This window comes from Thunnus thynnus, chromosome 7 (assembly GCF_963924715.1).
Source record: "Thunnus thynnus chromosome 7, fThuThy2.1, whole genome shotgun sequence".
Classification (NCBI taxonomy): Eukaryota; Metazoa; Chordata; class Actinopteri; order Scombriformes; family Scombridae; genus Thunnus; species Thunnus thynnus.
The window spans coordinates 35,172,198-35,192,658 of NC_089523.1; the positions used below are offsets into that span (position 1 = coordinate 35,172,198).

The following is a 20,461-nucleotide window of genomic DNA, read 5'->3' on the forward strand; positions in this document are numbered from 1 at the left end:
AGGGAGACGTCTGGGAGGTTTCTATAAAACTTAAAGGAAACACTTTAACATGAAGACACTTAGTAAAACATCATGAAGTAAATAAATGTTCTTCTTCTCTGTCTTTAATAACGTGTGGTGTTCCTCAGGGAAACGTCTGGGAGCCTCTAATGTTTCTATTAAATTTTATAGGATTAACGGATATTACTGGAAATAAAATCTTCCTAAACTGATTTCAATACGCTTGTTTTGGATTGATTGGTTCCTGTATTGATCAGCTGATTGGATCCCTGATCTGTTACCTGTGTTTGTCTAGTAGGCGTGTCTCCAGGTTGCCGTTGGTGACGTTCCAGATGTAGACGGTGCCGTCTGCTGATCCGGCCGCCAGGAAGCAGCCGTCTGGACTGAAGAGAGAGAGAGAGAAGGTCAGACTGAGGGAGAACCGTTCTAACAGGGTTCTACATGGAACCATCTGGATCCCCGGCCCTGAACTCAGTGGATCCTGTGTTGTGGTTTCAGGTCACGTTTGGGTTGTTTTGTTGCATGAAGCTTCAGGTTCAGGATCTGCTGCAGGTTTCCTTATTTTCAAATGTGATTAATCAAGAAATGTATCTTTTAATTGGGAGCTGATCCATTAACCTGATTAATTAACCTCAGATCTCCAGCTGGGTTGAGGATTCAAGTTCAGGTCTGAGTCTGGACAAAAAAGTTCCAAATCAAGTCCTAATTCAAGACCAACAAGACCAGTCAAATCCAAGTCCTTTAAACAATAAAATACGTTTCATGTAACACAAACTCTACACTTCCTGCAGCTGCTTCAGAATAAAGGTCTTACTCTTTCACACTTTGTCACAGGTCACATAACTTCCTGTCAAACTTCCCGTCATTTCATAGAAAGTATCTGATATGTAATTTCTGTAATTTAAGTTTCTGAAAGGACAAAGTCATTCGGTCATTATCTCAGAAATGATTCCAATAATTGTTGGTATAACATACATATACATATACATATACATATATATATATATGTGTGTGTGTGTGTGTGTATATATATATACACACATATATATATACACACACACACACACATATATACTGGACTGTAACTACCAGCATTTAATTCATACAAACGTCTCTGAGCATTCTTTATGTTTTCACATTTAATTAACTAAACTTCACGTTTCTCTTCTCTGAGGAAACGTTGAGTTACGATGTGATGCACAAACACAGGAAGGTTCCTTTGGTTACCGGTTTATTATGATGTTATCAGAGAGAACACTGACTGACTGACTGTTTGGGCAGAAACGTGTTCATACATTCAGTGTTTCTGTCAGAGAACTGAAGCAGCTGAACAGACACAAAGCATCCTGCTCCTGCTGTTGTCATGGAAACTGCAGAAAATCTACCATGCAGTATCACATCCTTCTCTCTCTCACTCTGATGTGTTTTCACCTCGTTCTCTCTCTGCTGGAATGTTTGGAAAGAATTACAAGCACAGAAACTGATAAATAAATGATGACATAAGTGGAGATAATTACTGCACTTACATAACGCCAGAGGTTCACTAACATTACACTACTATAAAATGTAGTTTGTATCGTATCATTTAAATTGTATTCTGTGTAATGTTACTGTTACATTTATGAAAAACGATGATGATATAATTATTATAATTATAGAGCACATTTAGGCCACTGAAGAAAGTGCATTAACATGTAAATGTGCAACCAACCGTGTTCATCAGACAGAAACCAGAAAATTAATCTGCAACTGTTTTGATAAGAGAATAATCGTTGAGCTGTGCTGCGTCAGCCAGAGGAGCAAAGGCTGCTAAAGTTATTTTACTGTTTTTAGCTTATTTGGCTCTTAGTTAAACCCAGTTGGTGTAACGAACACAATGTGTTTGGTCCTCTGCTCTTCAGTCAGTCATAGATTACACATATGAGTTATAACTGCTACTAATTAGATAGAAACAGCTACAAATAGATTTATTGCTTTGAAATTACGTTAATGATCATTTATGTTATTCTTAGATATATTATTTCTCTTTACCTCTATACCTCATATGTGTCCCACATGACACATGTGTGTCCACTGCAATAAATCCTGACTGGAGGATCCTGATCCTTTGATGGGAATCATCTTCACATCGTCCGACCCAAACCAGTCCAAACCAGTCCAAACCAGTCAAAACATGTCCAAACCAGTCCAAACCAGTCCAAACCAGTCCAAACATGTCCAAACATGTCCAAACCAGTCCAAACCAGTCCAAACCAGTCCAAACATGTCCAAACCAGTCCAAACCAGTCCAAACCAGTCCAAACATGTCTAAAACCCAGCCTTTAATGTACAAATCCTCCGCTGTGATAGTAAACTGAGAGCTAGTGGCACAAACATTGGGACATATAATAAATAATCAACTGACAAAATAATTAGGAGATAAATCAATAACAACAATAATCATTAGTTGGTCTGATTTTAACTGTAGTAGAGAGAAATAAATGTTCAGCTGGAAACCAACTTATTAAGACTTCTAGAGTCAGAGAGTTAGAAATGATCTGTAAGCTGATCAGTGACTGATCGGGATCAATAAACTCACCTGATCACAGCTTTGGTGCTGTCGCTGCCACATTTAAAGCCGTCAGCTCTGAGAGAGAAACACAGTCCATGAGGAGGTGAAAACTGTAAAAACCGACACAAACTTTACCGACTGCGGATGTTTCTACCTGAAGCACATGCGGTCGTTGCTCCGCCTCCTCAGGTCGACCAGCTGGAGGCAGTCGTCACGGCAACAGCTGAGCAGCTGGCGCTGGTCGGAGCTGATGTCCAATGACGTGACTTTACCCTGAGCAGGAAGCTCCTGAATGCAGCTGAAAGTCCTAAATCAAACATTTCACCTGTTTACATGATAATCAATCACTGCAGGATCAATGACAAGTCGTCTCATTCTTCTGTTAAATCTGTTCATGTTGCATCAAACCTTCCAACGAGAAGGAATAAACTTTCTAAACATGAACAGTGTTTACGTCTCTGACATTTTATCTGCAGCAGAAATATGACGACAAAAACTCAACTGGAGGAAGAAAATTCTTAAAAAAAACATAAAAAAACTGAAGTGACAAGTTGTGCTACAGTCACAGCGAACATGTGAAGACATGGAGGGTTAATGGGAAGAAGACAATGTCTAACTGCATCATGGGTAATGTAGGAGGTCATCAGAGAAAGAAACAACCAAAAAAATATCTTCATAAATGTGTAATATTAACTCGATGAACCTTGTTACAGATCAGATATAATTTTATACTAACTGATAAACTAATTTATTGTCTGTTTATACAAAACTATTTAAAATGAAGATAAATGATTAAAACTGTTATACTGACTTTAAATGTCTGTTTCTAGCTACACTATGATGTTAAAATACCCTGAAATGATTCATATGTACAGACTACATGAGAAGAGTCTGCGTGCAGTGAACTCATTTAATAAAAAGTGAACTTTATAAATAAACAGCTCTCACAGTTGACACATAAAAACTGAATAAAGCCAGTGAAACTCAGCCGTCTGTCTGTATGATCTTCAAAAAACATCCAGGTCACATAAAACTGATCAGGTGGGAAACGTACCGACCAATCAGGGAACATTCGGATGATGTCATGTCTCTACACCGCCTGCCTGTATGTGTGTCCTTCGCACATCTGAAGAACTGTTCATCCGATCGGCTTCACGCTTGGCGAGAGCATCGCTGAGGACCCAAAGAAGTGCAGTGTTGAATTTGGTGCGATTTGGACGCGTAACGCGTTTAATAATAAGTTTGAATGAACGAGCCTCAGCTGTGCAGCAGCAGGGCGGGGCTTCAGAGATCAGAGCTGAACAGCGAGTCAGACGGCCACTCTTACTCCGGGATTCCACCGCGGTTTTGCTCCGTCCTCTGCATGGCGCCCTATTCCACCGGGAGCGTGTCAGAAGCGGAGCGTCTTCACCGCGGGGAAGCCTCCCGCCGTTTAAAGTCAGTTGCACTCCTACTACAGTAATTACAGCAGCCTAGTCAAAGCTTACAGAGTGCCTTAAGGCTACCGTAATTACTGCAGTAGCAGGGCAACTAAACTGTCCAATTTTGTTAACTTGCTCAGCTTTCGTTGATTTGGTCATTGTCTTTGATTTTTGTGCTTCTGCTGTGGTTAATTAGGCTACGTAGTTAAATGGTTTCTTTATTCGTCTGTTTTAATTGTGTTTATTGTTGATATACGACCAGGAGTCTGCACAGGGTGTTTTATTTTGAAAACTGACTGGATGCTCAATGCTGTTTCTGTGTCTGACTTCCTGCCCAGCTCGATCTGCTCTGTGCTGCTTGACGTGGCCTCTGTAAAAAATAGACGAGGCGTCTATCTTTAGCGCAGCGGAGCGGAGAGCTGCTTCTGGGACGCTTCTGAAACGCGCCGCGGCGCGCCCGGTGGAATCGCATACATTGACTAGAGCGGCCGCAATCAGCTCCAGCAGCGGCGTCGGAGCCAGAACGCGGTGCACACGGTGGAATTTAGGGGTTAAGCTGCTTCCCACAGCAGTTCACCACCAGTTTGTCTCATATAAGCACAAATCTTCTCAGCAAATAAACCCGAAATGATCCGAACTGAAGCCACAGAAAATAAACCATCTAAAGAACCAAACAGGATCGATGCAATTTATTTTAAGACGAACATTTTCTCTAAAGCTCTCCGTTATGTGTTTGATTTTAAAATGCAGCCTTAATTATACTTGAAATGAGAAAAGCTTCACTATTACAGTAACGAGCATCTGTGCATAACGGCCAGCAGGGGGCGACTCCACCAGCTGCACAAACAAGTCAGATTGTAATGAAGTCAATGAGAAAACGACTCTACTGCTCACTGATTTATTACCTTACTAACTGTTTCCTGATGAGTTTATCAATCACTAGTGTCAAGTCTTCTTCAATACAGCATGACGTTCATTTAGTAAAATATGAACTGAACTATTATCCAGAGTAAAATAGACGATAAAGCAGCGTATGCTTTAGGGCGGGGCTACCTTGCAAGGTAACGTAAACATGGCGTAACACAGTTTCACAGAGTTTAGCCGTCGATGTTTCAGTTTGTTTTCAGTTCATGAAAGTTAATTCTAACATTTTGTCACCTAAAACCATCTTGTTCAGTCACGGTTTTCCCTGCCGGTCTAACTCCAAGGTGGGCCGCCGCCGCCACCGCCGCCGCCGAGAAAGGCAGAACTCAACTAAGAGGGCAGTGCAGCACCCGGACAGTCGGCTAATTGTCTTCCCTGAATATTAATGTTGATTATTATTCTGTTATATATAATATATTTAATATTTAAGTGGACGGTTGGAACATCGTAGGAAGCAAAGGATCCATGTGAGTGGAAATTATTTTTATGAGTGTTAAAGAAATGCAACAGTTAGATATTTTCAAACTTTCATTAAGTCTCGTTATTGATCACGATAAGCAGCCAATCAGAAAGCGGTAATTTGGTGACGGTGCCGAACAGGAAGCTTCTAATTAACTGTTCCAAAATAAAACAAGAGCAGCCAACAAGGATGTGAATCCATAGATAAGCTGTTCAATAAAATGTGATGTTATCAGCTGATTATATAATCAGACCTGCAGCGGTCAAATAAAATGACCAGGTCAAAGGTCAACAGGGGTTTTGGTCCTCCCACAATGTTGAACCATTATCATTACATGATCATGAATGTATTTGACCTGCAGGCTGCGGTCGGGACGGTTCGGGTTACGACAGACATACAACAGACCACATTAATGCATCTCAGCGCTTTTTATTTCCTTGTTGGACTAAAAGACGAACATCAGACTTTATGATCCGACTGATTTATATCATCTGTTCATATCTGACTTCAGAGAGTTGAGACTTGAAAACTTCCTGCTGTCAGTTTGTTTGTTTCCTGTTGAAGCTGCTGATTAGTTTCACCTTCACCAACAGTTTCCATCCTGTTTGTGTAAATACGAGTATTTATCAAACACTCTTATCAGTTCTTCTTCATTACTAAAGAATTTGGGGTTTTAAATGATTATTTTAAAAAAAGAATAATTTCAGAACAAGATTAGAATAGATTTATATGGAAAGAAAAAAAAATGTCAGTAAAATAAATAATATTCCTGACATTTAATTACTGAGTGAAGAACACAGACATCAGTTTGTATCTTCATCCTGTCCTCCTCCTCCTCCTCCTCCTCCTCCTCCTCCTCCTCAGAGGAGAGCAGAGAAGAAGCAAAACGCGGTAAAGTGTCAGCAGGAGGCGTTCAGGTACAGTGCTGAGTGTAGGTCACCAGTGTTTTCTAACACTCTGAGTATTTGACAGCGATGTGAAAAGACGGGAAAACCCTGAAGTCTAATGATGAAATTGTGAAAATGTGCATTTAAACGCACACAAACGGCCCCCAAGAACACCTCAACCTCTCCAATTAATTTCTAATTAATAATTAATTAATTAATTAATGCATTTAACTTTTTAAAATAAAAAGGCTGCGGACCATTTATCTCATCTGCCAGTTATGTTTCATATTGGATTTCATTGGAATGAGGACAGCAGTTACTGGTTTGGCACACAGTGTACTGGAGCAACAGACTGGAATCCTGCCGCCTTTCATCGTGATAGTATCGAATCCAGAGGTCAGCGTATCGTCCCAGAACACAAAATCAACACCGTCATTCGTCACAACCTGTATTTTTCATCTTTTTGTTCCATCTTGGTATAAAGTTGAAATCCCTTTTAACACTTTCGTCTGTCAGATCACGACGCTCAAACTTTGACTCCTTTGACTCCAAAACATCGTGTCAGCGTTTGGTTGCACTAACAGACCCTCTAAGCAGTCGGATGTTCAGAACATTTTGTTTTGAGCCTGTTTTTTGCTAGCCAAAATTAGCATTAGCATTATCACAGCTAACCATAGACTGTAAATGCACCGTGCTAACCAAGCTAGCAGCTAGCGCTAGGGTCAGCTCCGCCCTCTCGTCCAAATATGGTCACTTCCGGCTCCAAAAATCAAAGATGGCGACGGTCAAATCACCAAATTTGAGGTTTCAAAATGGCCGTCCATAAACCGATACGGGCCGTCACTGTGTCTGCGTCCATTTTTTTTTCTAGCTTATGTATCTGTGTATAATCTCGTATAAACTCATTCACTCCTCACATCAACAGGATTAATATTTCTATGTGTTGAAGCAGCAATCAGCTGAACAGATGCTTATTATAAGACACGAGACAAAGTTTCATTTGTTACACATAACACATTCATGAAATTATATTTATGTACATATATATATATATGAGTGCATATATATGTATATATATATATATATATATATATATACTGTATGATGCAGTTTTAGATGTGTAAAGCTCACACTTGTCTTTTTATTATTATTGGTTAGTTCTATATTACCATATATGTAACAGTGTGTCTGTTCTCTATGAGCTCAGTGTTTTCATGTTTATTATCTTTTCTCTTTATGTTTCATATCAAACAGTTTGTGTAAATGTTTCTCGTCTCTGTTTCTGTCTTCAGTCTGAGGTCAGTGGACAATCTGACCAATGATGGCTCAGTGAAAGATGTAACTGTCCAATCAGGTGGAGGGAGGACAGACACCTCAGTTTCCCTCAGGAGGGGGGGGGGTGTAATGTTGGCTGAGCTGTTGCTAGGCAACAGAGGGAGACTGAGAGTTGCCATGGCGACGGCAAGGAGGATGAATGACAGATGTCATGGGGTCTAAATTACAACCATCAGTCAGAGAGAAAGATTCTATTGTTTTCTACTGTTGACACTGAGATACGAGTACCTGATAATGAAGTGCAGAAATGAAGTGGTGAAGAAGTGAGGTGGTGAAAAAGTGGAGGTGTGAGGTGGTGAAGGTGTGAGGTGGTCAAGTGAGATGGTGAAGTGGTGAGGTGGTGAAGGTGGTGATGGTGTGAAGTGGTGAGGTGGTGAAGTGGTGTGAAGTGGTGAGATGGTGAAGTGGTGAGGTGGTGAAGGTGTGAGATGGTGAGGTGGTGAAGTGGTGAGATGGTGAAGTGGTGAAGTGCTGAGGTGGTGTGAAGTGGTGAGATGGTGAAGTGGTGAGGTGGTGAAGGTGTGAGATGGTGAGGTGGTGAAGTGGTGAGATGGTGAGGTGGTGAAGGTGTGAGATGGTGAGGTGGTGAAGTGGTGAGATGGTGTGAAGTGGTGAGATGGTGAAGTGGTGAGGTGGTGAGATGGTGAGGTGGTGAAGTGGTGAGATGGTGAAGTGGTGAGGTGGTGAAGTGGTGAGATGGTGAGGTGGTGAAGTGGTGAGATGGTGTGAAGTGGTGAGGTGGTGAAGTGGTGAGATGGTGTGAAGTGGTGAGGTGGTGTGAAGTGGTGAGGTGGTGAAGTGGTGAGGTGGTGTGAAGTGGTGAGGTGGTGAAGTGGTGAAGTGGTGAGGTGGTGAAGCAGTGGAGGTCTGAGAAGGTGTGAAGTGGTGAGATGGTGTGAAGTGGTGAAGTGGTGAAGTGGTGAGGTGGTAAAGTGGTGAGGTGGTGTGAAGTGGTGAAGTGGTGAGATGTGAAGTGGTGAAGTGGTGAGATGGTGTGAAATGGTGAGATGGTGTGAAGTGGTGAAGTGGTGAGGTGGTGAAGTGGTGAGGTGGTGTGAAGTGGTGAGGTGGTGTGAAGTGGTGAGGTGGTGAAGTGGTGAGATGGTGTGAAGTGGTGAGGTGGTGAAGTGGTGAGATGGTGTGAAGTGGTGAGGTGGTGTGAAGTGGTGAGGTGGTGAAGTGGTGAGGTGGTGTGAAGTGATGAGGTGGTGAAGCAGTGGAGGTCTGAGATGGTGTGAAGTGGTGAGATGGTGTGAAGTGGTGAAGTGGTGAGGTGGTGAAGTGGTGAGGTGGTGTGAAGTGGTGAAGTGGTGAGATGTGTGAAGTGGTGAAGTGGTGAGATGGTGTGAAGTGGTGAGATGGTGTGAAGTGGTGAAGTGGTGAAGTGGTGAGGTGGTGAAGTGGTGAGGTGGTGTGAAGTGGTGAGGTGGTGTGAAGTGGTGAGGTGGTGAAGTGGTGAAGTGGTGAGGTGGTGAAGTGGTGAGATGGTGTGAAGTGGTGAAGTGGTGAAGTGGTGAGATGGTGTGAAGTGGTGAAGTGGTGAGGTGGTGTGAAGTGGTGAGGTGGTGAAGTGGTGAGATGGTGTGAAGTGGTGAAGTGGTGAGGTGGTGAGATGGTGAAGTGGTGAGGTGGTGAAGCAGTGGAGGTGTGAGAAGGTGTGAAGTGGTGAGGTGGTGAAGTGGTGAGGCGGTGAAGTGGTGAGGTGGTGGACAGGTGAGGTGGTGTGAAGTGGTGAGGCGGTGAAGTGGTGAGGCGGTGAAGTGGTGAGGTGGTGAAGTGGTGAGGTGGTGAAGTGGTGAGGTGGTGGACAGGTGAGGTGGTGTGAAGTGGTGAGGCGGTGAAGTGGTGAGGCGGTGAAGTGGTGAGGTGGTGAAGTGGTGAGGTGGTGTGAAGTGGTGAGGTGGTGAAGTGGTGAGGTGGTGAAGTGGTGAGGTGGTGGACAGGTGAGGTGGTGAAGTGGTGAGGTGGTGAAGTGGTGAGATGGTGTGAAGTGGTGAGGTGGTGAAGTGGTGAGATGGTGTGAAGTGGTGAGGTGGTGAAGTGGTGAGATGGTGTGAAGTGGTGAGGTGGTGGACAGGTGAGGTGGTGAAGTGGTGAGGTGGTGGACAGGTGAAGTGTTACCTGGTGTCCCAGACTCTGATCTTGGAGTCGTAGTGTCCGCTGATGATGCAGTTTTCAGAGCAGACCAGGTCACTGCAGTACGACGCCACTTCAACTTCCTGGACACCTGCACAACAAGTCCACCTTAAATACAGTCTTCAGGTACACTTCCATCTTCAACAGTCAGTGATCAGTTATTGATCAGTTATTGATGAGTGTGACTTACAGGCAGCTCTCTGAAGGTCCCATAGTCTGATGGTTCTGTCTGCGCTGCCCGTCACCACCTGATGAAGACCACTGAACCTCGCTGCCGTCACCTTCCTGCTGTGACCTGTCAGAGTCAGCTGACACACAGGTGAGACACACAGGTGAGACAGTGAGACTGCTGAAGACTATTTGGAGAAAATCTGTTTTTTGGACATTCAGACTATCTGATCTTTGGTTGTTTCAGGATCAGTGAGCTGTGAGCTCAGAGCATGATGGAACAGTTTGTGGTGGTTACCTTGGGAACAGAGTCATCCAGGCGCCACAACAACGCTGACTTATCGTATGACGCAGCGAGGATCCTCAAACCCTGAAAATACAAAATTCAACTTTCATCAGATTGTAAAACATCAGATTGCTCCTTTAACTGACAGCCGTCAGTGTCAATATGAAGTTGGAAATCCTTTTAGTTCCCAATCACCCCGTGTCCTTTTAGTTCCCAATCACCCCGTGTCCTTTTAGTTCCCAATCACCCTGTGTCCTTTTAGTTCCCAATCACCCCGTGTCCTTTTAGTTCCCAATCACCCCGTGTCCTTTTAGTTCCCAATCACCCTGTGTCCTGTGTCCTGTGTCCGCACTCCAAACATCATGCAGTCATTTTAGTTCCCTACCACCCCGTGTCCTTTTGGTTCCCCACCAATCCAGGCTCCAAGTTCCTGCAGCAGTCAGTGTTAATGTGTGGAGGTCAGAGGTGACAGTACAGGTGAGGGTCAGGTGTTGTACTCACTGTTGGGTCAAACTCGACGCAGGTGATGCCCTCTGTGCTGCCGTCCAGAGTCGCTCTGTGGGTCAGCAAGCCTGATGACATCATCAGTGAGGTCAGAACACCTCAACACCAAATATTGACCAATAGAAATAAAACCTGACCTGAGATCAGCGTACCTGCTCGGACCTCCCACAGTTTGATGACTCGGTCTGTTCCTCCGGTGGCCAGCAGGTCCGAGCTGCGGCTGAACCTCACAGCGTTTATGCCTTGCTCATGGGCCTCCTGTGTTAGAAAATATCTGCATGTTTTATAAAAAGTCAATGCTATAAGCATGTGGACATAAAAACTTCAACTTCAACTCCCAAGATGCATTTCACTAACAAACATCCAATCACAGAGCTTCATGTTCCGTTTCTTCCCTACAAAGTGTCAAACATTCAGCAGTTTAAACCAGTTCACTTTCTGTCTGACTGGCTTCTTCTTTATAGCAACAGCAGCTGAGGATCATGGGTATCGTAGTATTTAGAGCCAAAAGAATAAATAAATCAAACTGATGATCAGAACAGTGTGTACTCAGTGTGTATTTAGTGTGTACTCAGTGTGTATTTAGTGTGTACTCAGTGTGTATTTAGTGTGTACTCGGTGTGTATTTAGTGTGTACTCTGTGTGTATTTAGTGTGTACTCGGTGTGTATTTAGTGTGTACTCAGTGTGTATTTAGTGTGTACTCGGTGTGTATTTAGTGTGTACTCTGTGTGTATTTAGTGTGTACTCGGTGTACCAGGACTTGCAGAGCTCTAACAGGGACTCTGGCTGCCAGACAGATTCCTACTGGACACAACAGATCCTCCTCCAGACTGCAGACAGAGTGACCCCGCCTCTTCCTGCTTACATCACAAACACACACACACACACACACACACACACACACAAATTAATACAATCTTTGATCACGTCTTCCTGTTTTCCTCTAAAAATTTGTGAAATTCATTGTACAACGTAAAGCCCCACACTCGTTTTAGTTCCCCGAACATCCTGTGTTCTTTATTTCCTAAACACCCTGTGGCCTCTTAGTTTCCAAATGGCCCATGTTCTTTTAGTTCCCAAACACCTGGACTCATTTTAGTTCCCAAACCTGTGTTCTTTTAGTTCCCAAATGCTCCCAAACACACTTTTTTTGTTTCCTGAACTCCCGGCGCCTGTCCACTCAGGATGTTCCCCGACTGATTTGTGGAGTCTGATCGTGACGTTAGACGTCATCGTCAGCGGTTAAAGACTCTTCTGTCACTTTAAACTAAACAGCAGATCAGAACTCACTCAAACAGCTCTTTGATGGACTTGAGGATCCGCGGTGACGTCGCTGACGCTGACCTGAGACAAGGACAGAAAGATGAAAGGATCCAGCGCTCTGATTCGCTGACTGAATGTGAATCACCTGAAGGTGACACAGGTGTGTTCTCACCTGAAGAGGCGGGTGTGTTGTCTCTCGGTGGACTCGTTCTTTGGAGACGTTGATCTGGAAGTCGGAGCGCTGGACGAGCTGAAACACAAAACACTTCATCATCATCATCATCATCATCAGTAATAAACTCATTCATATGAATTCTACCTGATGAAGGTCTGAGGACTGAAAGCTCACCTGCATGAGTCTTACCTGTCGATGGTGACCTTTGACCTGGCAGCCGTCTGCAGCTCTTTCCTCAGGTTAGCTTCTCGAGCTCTGACGAAAACACGAAATCACTGTTAGCATCAGAAACTCAACAGATTGACGTCTGTCACGGCGCCGGTTCCTCTCGCGTCCACCGGAGAAGATATTTAGCCGTCAGGTGTTTTTACGTGTGAATCGAATGAACAGGTGGACGGTTTGAAACACAGTGATTAGTTTCTCTCCTGGATGTTAAAGCCGGCTCAGATGAATGACATTCTTGTTTTCGGGTTCGGGTACCTGGAGCGTCTCTCGTTGCGGCTGTTCATGCGAGCGGCGGCTTGTTGTTTCAGGTGGATCATGTCTTCCAGCAGGTGTCCTTCTTTCACCTTCTCCTCCCTCAGACTCGACTCAGCCCGTCTCTGTCGCTCCAGCAGGGCGTCGTACTCCGTCTTCAATGCCCCGTTCTCCTCCTGAACCCGCTCCACCCGCCCCTGCAGCTCCTGACGGACATCTAACGCACCCGCCAGCCGACGCTCTTCCTCGCCGAGCCTGACCGGTAAGAGAGAGACGTCATCAGCATCAATAATCATCAATAGTGACTAAATAAGTGGCGAGCTGCAGGTGTGTGTGTGTGTGTGTGTGTGTGTGTGTGTGTGTGTGTGTGTGTGTGTGTGTATGTGTGTGTGTGTGTGTGTGTGTGTGTGTGAGTGTGTGAGTGTGTGTGTGTGTATGTGTGTGTGTGTGTGTGTGTGTGTGTGTGTGTGTGTGTGTGTGTGTGTGTGTGTATGTGTGTGTGTGTGTGTGTATGTGTATGTGTGTGTGTGTGTGTGAGTGTGTGTGTGTGTATGTGTGTGTGAGTGTGTGAGTGTGTGTGTGTGTATGTGTGTGTGTGTGTGTGTGTGTGTATGTGTATGTGTGTGTGTGTGTGTGAGTGTGTGTGTGTGTGTGTGTATGTGTGTGTGTGTGTGTGAGTGTGTGTGTGTGTATGTGTGTGTGTGTGTGTGTGTGAGTGTGTGTGTGTGTATGTGTGTGTATGTGTATGTGTGTGTGTGAGTGTGTGAGTGTATGTGTGTGTGTGAGTGTGTGAGTGTGTGTGTGTGTGTGTGTGAGACTCACCTGGCTCGCTGCTCCTCCAGGACACATTGTTTGATTTGAATCTGCTGCTGCAGCTCCAGCAGCTGATAGGCCAACTGCAACAGACCAATCAGATCTGTGTCAACGTTTCTCATACAGGTAGAACATTAATCACATCCTGTTTCTTTATGCTTTTTCATTCCATCACATGACGTCGGGCCCCTCCAAAGGGTTCCCAACCTAGGGGTCGGGCCCCTCCAAAGGGTCAGCAGATAAATCTGAGGGGTGGTGAGATGATTAAAGGGAGAGGAAAGAAGAAAAAACAAAGTTCTGATACACAAATCTGTTTTCAGTTTTTGGACTTTTTCTCTAATCTTTGATTTTTGCTGAAATATTGGATCATTTGAACATTTATTGAAATGAAAGCATGTGAGAAGTTTAGAGGGAAAAATCACTATTTGGTGGAGCTGTTAACAACTCATAGACATGTGAAATGTGACCCCGACTACACACTGCTTTTTGTAAGACGTCAAAAGACAAAAAGGTTGGAAACCACTGGTTTCATCTTTAACAATGTGTTGTATTTTAAAAGCTTGTTATATTATCCATTGTGTCAAATCTTCATCTGAAAAGTAACTAAAGCTGTAAAATAAATGTAGTGGAGTAGAAAGTACAATATTTCCCTCTGACATGTAGAAAGTAGCATCACATGGAAATACTCAAGTAAAGTACAAGTACCTCTAAACTGTACTTCAGTACTTCAGTAAATGTATTTAGTTACTTTCCATCACTTCACTGTATGAGAGTAAAGTTTCTCTGCTGTTGTGTGAATATCAGCAGATCAGCTGATTGTTGACACGAGACGACGTCGTGTAAACGAGGTCGTTCTCGCCTCCAACATTCAAAATCTGCTTTAAAACCTTTTTCTCTGTTAATAAACTGTTTGTTTATTTAATGTTCATTCGCTTGGTGTGGTAATCAGGCTGTAGTGATAAATAAAAGCTCTTGTTTATGTTTTGTGAAGCACTTTTTAAAATGCATCACATGACGTGATGATGTCATCAGGTGTGTCTCTGACCTCGCCTGTCGTCTTCTTCAGCTGGTCGTTCTGGAGGAGCAGAGAGGAGATGGAGCTGCTGCTGCTGTCACAGGAGGGCTGTCTGGATACACAAAACAAACACACATACAGTTACCTCCGAGGTCAGAGGTCAGAGGTCAGGTGCCTGTGTTCAGGTAGTAACAGACTGCAGGTGAGTTACCTGACAGAGCAGCTCAGGATCCCTTTAGTCAGACAGGTTCTCTGAAGCAGCTGAGTGTCTGGAAATAAAATAAAAGACAATCAGATGCTGATTTCTACCTGATCAGGTGATTAAACACAATTAAAACTTTTTAAATGAAGTTTGGCTCACAGACGTCACACCTGGTTCACCTCAAAAACACGGAGAAATAAGGATTAACTCTGTGGAGTTCAACCACACTCCATTCAAACAAATCACTGTTGTTACTGCTGTAATCTCTCAGCAGTTTGTTCGTGTGTGTCATGTGACGTGAACCTGGAACAGATGAGCCACCAGCAGCAGCAGACCGATCTGCTACGTGAGTCACCGCACAGAGGAAGCGGAACAACATGTGGTTATTTCTAACTTCCTGTCTGAGACGCTGAACATCTCTGCAGCTGGTTGACTTCTGATGAGCAGGTGAACTCCAGGATGTGGTGTGTCGGGGTGCTGTGACGTCACTGGTGGGTGTGGTTACATGTGTAAAAACTCAGATTTATCTGAATGTCTGCAGGTAACAAACTCCTGCAGCAACATGTTCAACCTGCTTCCACACAAACTATAACTAAACATTTACTGAAGTTCAACCAAACTCCGGAAACTATTTCATACAAGTTTTATACTGAAGTTCAGAAACCAGAAACCTCCAAAACCTTTAAAAGACTTCAAACCAAAGAACCCGCAGACAGGAAATCAGTGCAGCTGTTAAAGCTCAGTGATCAGAAAGCAGTTCAACTTTCTGCTGCCTGAAACATGAATCTCTAGTTTCAAACACATCAAACTGATACTTGTCCGTCGTACAGAAGCGGATCAGGTCCTGGAACATGTCGTGCTGGTTCAGGTCTCGGTGCTTCAGCTGACGGACGATATGTCTCTTCCAACTGCCTCCTCCCGGAGCCGGGGACCGACCGTCTCCTCCTCCCGGAGCCGGAGACCGACCGTCTCCTCCCGGAGCCGGGGACCGACCGTCTCCTCCTCCCGGAGCCGGGGACCGACCGTCTCCTCCCGGAGCCTGCCCCCGGCCGCTCCGCTCGGTCTCTCCGGCTGCATCTGTCATGGCTCTGCGGGTGTTGACGGTCTCAGCGGCCTTGATGCTCGCCTCGCAGCCCGGGCTGCTTCATGCGGTCTCCCCGCGAACAGACGCTCTCAGGCCGGCCTGATGTTTACACACAGCTCGCTGTTACAGCCGGTCCTCCGCCCGCCGCCATGTTGTTGATCTTTCTTCTTCTCTGATGTTTGTTTGTTTTGTTGTTTTTCAACTTTTTTCCCTTCAGATTCGTCACTCTGACGGGGGCGGGGCCACGCGGCCAGCTGCCGGGTCTCTCAGCCAATCACCGCCCACTCACCGTGCTTCCTGTTGACTCCGAGGAGGAAACAAACAAGCAAACAAACAAACAGACCATGCAGGACACGCCCCCTGAGGGTCTCACCTGTCAGCGACATCAAAGGAAACTAAAAGTCTTTCTACATATTTCAAGTTTTCACTGAAAAACTAATTTTGTTTCCGTAAATTAAAGAGTCCAGACCTGCTCGACCTGCCCGGAGGAGACGTCTGCTGTGATTCGGTGCTATAGAAATAATCAATAGATTGATTGATTGATTGATAATTAAAGTCTAAAAGTTTAACATTATTTGATGAGCTGCAGTTACAGGTACGGAGGATCAACGCTGCCAAGAATAAAATCATAATCATAAAGTTTATATCAGTTTCATGTTGCAGCTCGTGACGTTTTCATTTTATAAAATATATAAATACTCTTTAAGTTGCATCTTTTCTTTTTTTCACCTTTCAGAAATGAGATAAAACCGATTAGTTCATTATAATAAATGATAAATTTTATGGTAATTATTACTACAGACTGATATTGATTTCAGAACAATCAATCAAATCTATTGAAAATAAAAAAACCCACAAATTTAAAAATTATTGTTTAGTGTATTAAGGAACTTTATTTTATTAAATATAAATATATATATATGAATCTTTTATACATATCTTTTTTTTTTCCATTTTATTTTAATAAAACTTGACTTTTATAGTCTTGTGTTTTTCTGAGTGTGATGTATTTATTATGTATTTATTTCAGCTTCTATACAGATAAATAATAATAACTTAATCCAAGACAAGAGAGTATTATAAATTATATTTTATCATCAAATAAAATATTTCTATAAGGTTTGATTAATGTAGGAGATAAATAACATTTAAAACATTTTATTGTTCTGACTTTATGACATAAATTGTTAACAACAGTGTTGAATAAAGTTTGTATTTATTAATTAAAACATTTAAGTCTGAAATAAAAAATACTGACGTCTAAAAGACACAAAGAACATTTATTAAGAAACAAATAAAAGTTTATGTACAAACACAGTGACGGTGATTTAAAACAACACGTAACGTTTCTGCCAGAAAAACAAATAAGGTGCGTCATAGTTTTAATACTTTTGTTTATAAAGCAGATCAGATCCGTCAGCTGACATTAAAGTGAATTTTGTCCTTTTTCAGCCTCCGTACCGACCGGTTCTGGATCAGATCCGGTTCAGTTTGTTCTGGGTCATCTGAACCAGCAGCTCTGAGTATTTCTCCAGCAGAGACGTCGTCCTGGCGTCCTCCAGTTCACCAGAGGGGGCACCGCCGCCGCCCCCCCCGCCGCCCCGCCCGTCCCCCTGCAGCACCGCCTGCAGGTCCAGGTGAACGACATCAAACGCCTCCCGCAGCACCGACGACATCTGCGTCTGCCGCTCGCCGAGCTGAAGCACCGACGAGCGTTAAAAACAAGAAATAACACAAAATAACAACAATTTCATCTAATTTAACAACTCGTTAATTACAGAAGAAGCTAAAATGTTTTATAATCCTGAGTTTCAACGTGTCGTCATGACGCCAAAAAGATCAGACAAGCTGCTTCCTGTTTACACAGCGGTGCTCTCACCTGTCTGTACAGGTGGACGGCGTGTCTGGCCGTCTGTCTCAGCTCGTTAGCGACCTGCTGACACCGCTGCAGACTGAACGCCTCGTCAGCCTCACCTGGAAACAAACATCCAGAGGATCAGTGATGCAGTTCGTCCTGCAGGTGGCGCTACAGGAAACATCGTTAAACATTTTAACACTTTTATTCATTAATTGAAGAATATAATTAGTAGAACATCGTCTTCCAGGTGAAAGTGCAGCCTGATGGATGATCGTTAAAGTTTTGATGTAAATATTAAAAGTTCAGTTTTTCTTCAGGGGCCGAATATTTTTGTTGGGGGGCCAGATTTGGCCCACGGGCCGCTATTTTCCCACCAGTTGTGTAAAAAGTTCCTCCTCTGATGTTCGAGGGGCGGAGTCTCTGTGACAGGGGTCAGCAGGTGTTGTTTACCTGTGTGAGGGGGGCGGAGCCTCTGTGACAGGGGACAGCAGGTGGGCGGGGCTTCCGACAGCTCTGACACTGAAACCCAAACAAAGATTTATACAAACGTTTCTGTTTTGACTTTTATAAATATAAATAATAAGATCTGAAGGCTCATCAGATGTTTAGTCGCCGTGATGGATCCGGTGTTGAATGATTGATGTAATAATCATGTTTAGAGCAAAGTTAACAGGAAACAGGAAATAAAACCTTTAAGTTAAACCCAGAAACACTCCTCTCTGGACTACCTGGATCAGTCTGGATCCTGGTCTCTGGTCCTGGACCATCAGCCTGCCTGGTGATGATGTCAGAGGCGATGACATCACAGGGCGTGGGCGTGGCTGCGGGGGTGACGGAGGGAGCGGGGTCGAGGATCAGGGTTCGGTTTTGATTGGTCGGCGTCTCCTCGACGCTGCTGACGCTCCACCTCCCGCCTGGTGACCTCACAGGGGGCGTGGCCAGCGGCTGCGGGCTGGATGCAGGAACCTGAGACACGCTGACGGAAACATTAAACACAGACAGACATTTACTGTCAAACCTTCTCAACTTCTCATTTCTCTGGAGTCCGTCTGTATGTTCGCTGATGCGGGTCCAGGTGTTACCTGCTGGTCTGGTCCAGGTGGAGGTCAGAGGAGCTGGAGACGTTCTCCTTGTCCTCCTCCTGGGACGTGGAGGTGTTAGAGGAGGGGGGGTCCTGGCTGGCTGTGATTCCCGAGGATCGGAGCGGCGGCGGCGCCCCCTGCTGGACCGCCGGAGTCCTGGAGGTGACGTCTGGTTGAAGAAACCAGGTCAGACAGTAGACACTCAGGTCAAAGGTGAACAAGTGAGCAATAAGTAGAAAGAGGTTGATGTTTGTATTTTCACAAGGTTTCCATGGTAACCTGAAAGTCAAAGTTCACCTGAGCTCTGTTCAGATAATCAATAATCAGTTTGTCATCAGACAGGTGAGTTTTCAGACATAAAGAAAGCTCTCTGATCACTTATTGATCTTTGATCTGATCATCAGCTGCAGTGAACACAAAGGACTCGTAAACATGATCATTTTGTTTTGGATCCTTTAACAGGAAGTAAAGAGTGATGATGACCTCTGACCCCGAAATGTTTTCACCTCGTGGCAACAGAAAGAAAAAACTGCAACCAAAACACCCGGGTGTCCAAACACACACACACACACACACACACACACACACACACACACACACACCTCCCAGAGTCTCTCTGCACTGGACGACCACCACAGTGCGCCGTCGGCGTGTTGGGCGACGCAGGGGCTGATGGGAAATCATGCAGGAAGTTCTCCGACGGAGGACAGATCTGCTCCTCACTGTCATCACACACACACACACACACACACACACACACACACACACACACACACACACACACACTGAACATCGTGTCTCTGCTCTGATAAAGTTTTAAGATGTTCCTCAGAGAAACGTCCTGGAGCCTCTGATCTTTACTGAATCTGATAGATTTATTATTTATTATTTATTATTTATTGTTTATTGTTTATTGTTTATTGTTTATTATTTATTATTTATTGTTTATTATTTATTATTTATTATTTATTATGAGCCAGCAGTGAATCCTGCAGTTAATCAATTAGCTGACTGACAGTTAACGTTTAGTGGAGCTGATAAGAACACAATCTAAAGGTTTCTATGTGTTTCTATGTGTTTGTTTGTGAATCTCCTTCCTGCAGATGTTTCTGTGTGATTATTGTCTCTAAAGGATTCAGGTGATTTTCCCGCCTCACCTGTTCTGATCAGAACTATGGATCTGTTATTTCTCTGGTCGGGTGAGACAGACCTCAGAGATCCCGTCTTTATTATCTGAACTATTATTATTAACTCTTGTTGTTTATGGTTCGAGGGACTGAATGTGTTTTAGAGACATTCTTGTTAAATATAAATACCATGTTGACCCTGATTAGAAGACCACGCCCACTTTTTCAGACAACTTGGATTAAATTACTTTTAATTGCTTTTTACTCCCAAAACGTTTTTTTTTCACCTGCAGTAACGTAACGAGTGTCGTCAGCAGCTCGAGTGCTTCACCTGGTTCACCGCTGCGCTCCGTGCTGCGAGGAGCGCTAAGCCCCGCCCACAGTGAACTGACAGCAAGATGCTGCCGGAGCGGAGGAGCGACGGTGAGGCCGTCAGTGTAGACCGGTACTGATCATGTATTGACTCCGTTTGTCTGTAGAAACTTTCTTCTTCGTCTGATGAAGTTTAAGTTAATCATCAGATTCTCTTTATTTGTTCTTTTTTGTTACTTTTATTTTGTGTTTTTATTTCCAGGTTGATTTTATTGTGAAATGAGAACTATGGAGAATGTTTCCAGGACGACACTGACTGAGCCGCCGGCAGGTTTTACTGTGTTTAAGCAGTGAACAGCTGTTTGATCCCCAAACAAGC

At 44.0% G+C, this 20,461-nt stretch overlaps 2 protein-coding genes across 6 annotated transcripts in view; both read right to left on the bottom strand.

The window, feature by feature from the left end:
- The window catches only part of arrb1 (arrestin, beta 1), a 51,966-nt gene extending 36,011 nt beyond the window's left edge, over positions 1-15,955 (bottom strand). Inside the window, exons 1-14 of one of the 2 annotated variants that reach the window (XM_067595711.1) lie at positions 15,448-15,955; positions 14,629-14,686; positions 14,448-14,529; positions 13,412-13,485; positions 12,593-12,844; positions 12,302-12,367; positions 12,110-12,187; positions 11,965-12,018; positions 11,429-11,531; positions 10,825-10,930; positions 10,670-10,740; positions 10,181-10,252; positions 9,905-10,022; positions 9,700-9,805 (exon numbers count right to left, since the gene is read on the bottom strand). In XM_067595711.1, coding sequence (XP_067451812.1) covers positions 9,700-9,805; positions 9,905-10,022; positions 10,181-10,252; positions 10,670-10,740; positions 10,825-10,930; positions 11,429-11,531; positions 11,965-12,018; positions 12,110-12,187; positions 12,302-12,367; positions 12,593-12,844; positions 13,412-13,485; positions 14,448-14,529; positions 14,629-14,686; positions 15,448-15,703 — 1,496 coding nt within the window. In that variant the 5' untranslated portion in view covers positions 15,704-15,955. Of the gene's footprint in view, positions 1-9,699; positions 9,806-9,904; positions 10,023-10,180; positions 10,253-10,669; positions 10,741-10,824; positions 10,931-11,428; positions 11,535-11,964; positions 12,019-12,109; positions 12,188-12,301; positions 12,368-12,592; positions 12,845-13,411; positions 13,486-14,447; positions 14,530-14,628; positions 14,687-15,447 lie in introns of both variants that reach the window. The other variant, XM_067595710.1, reaches the window with a different exon arrangement.
- A 1,009-nt stretch (positions 15,956-16,964) lies between these two features.
- The window catches only part of wdr62 (WD repeat domain 62), a 28,873-nt gene continuing 25,376 nt past the window's right edge, over positions 16,965-20,461 (bottom strand). For 3 of the 4 annotated variants that reach the window (XM_067595715.1, XM_067595714.1, XM_067595713.1), the window contains exons 29-34: positions 19,246-19,365; positions 18,644-18,812; positions 18,290-18,537; positions 18,012-18,080; positions 17,583-17,677; positions 16,965-17,400 (exon numbers count right to left, since the gene is read on the bottom strand). In XM_067595715.1, the coding sequence (XP_067451816.1) occupies positions 17,179-17,400; positions 17,583-17,677; positions 18,012-18,080; positions 18,290-18,537; positions 18,644-18,812; positions 19,246-19,365 (923 nt within the window). In that variant the 3' untranslated portion in view covers positions 16,965-17,178. The remainder of the gene's footprint in view (positions 17,401-17,582; positions 17,678-18,011; positions 18,081-18,289; positions 18,538-18,643; positions 18,813-19,245; positions 19,366-20,461) is intronic. The other variant, XM_067595716.1, reaches the window with a different exon arrangement.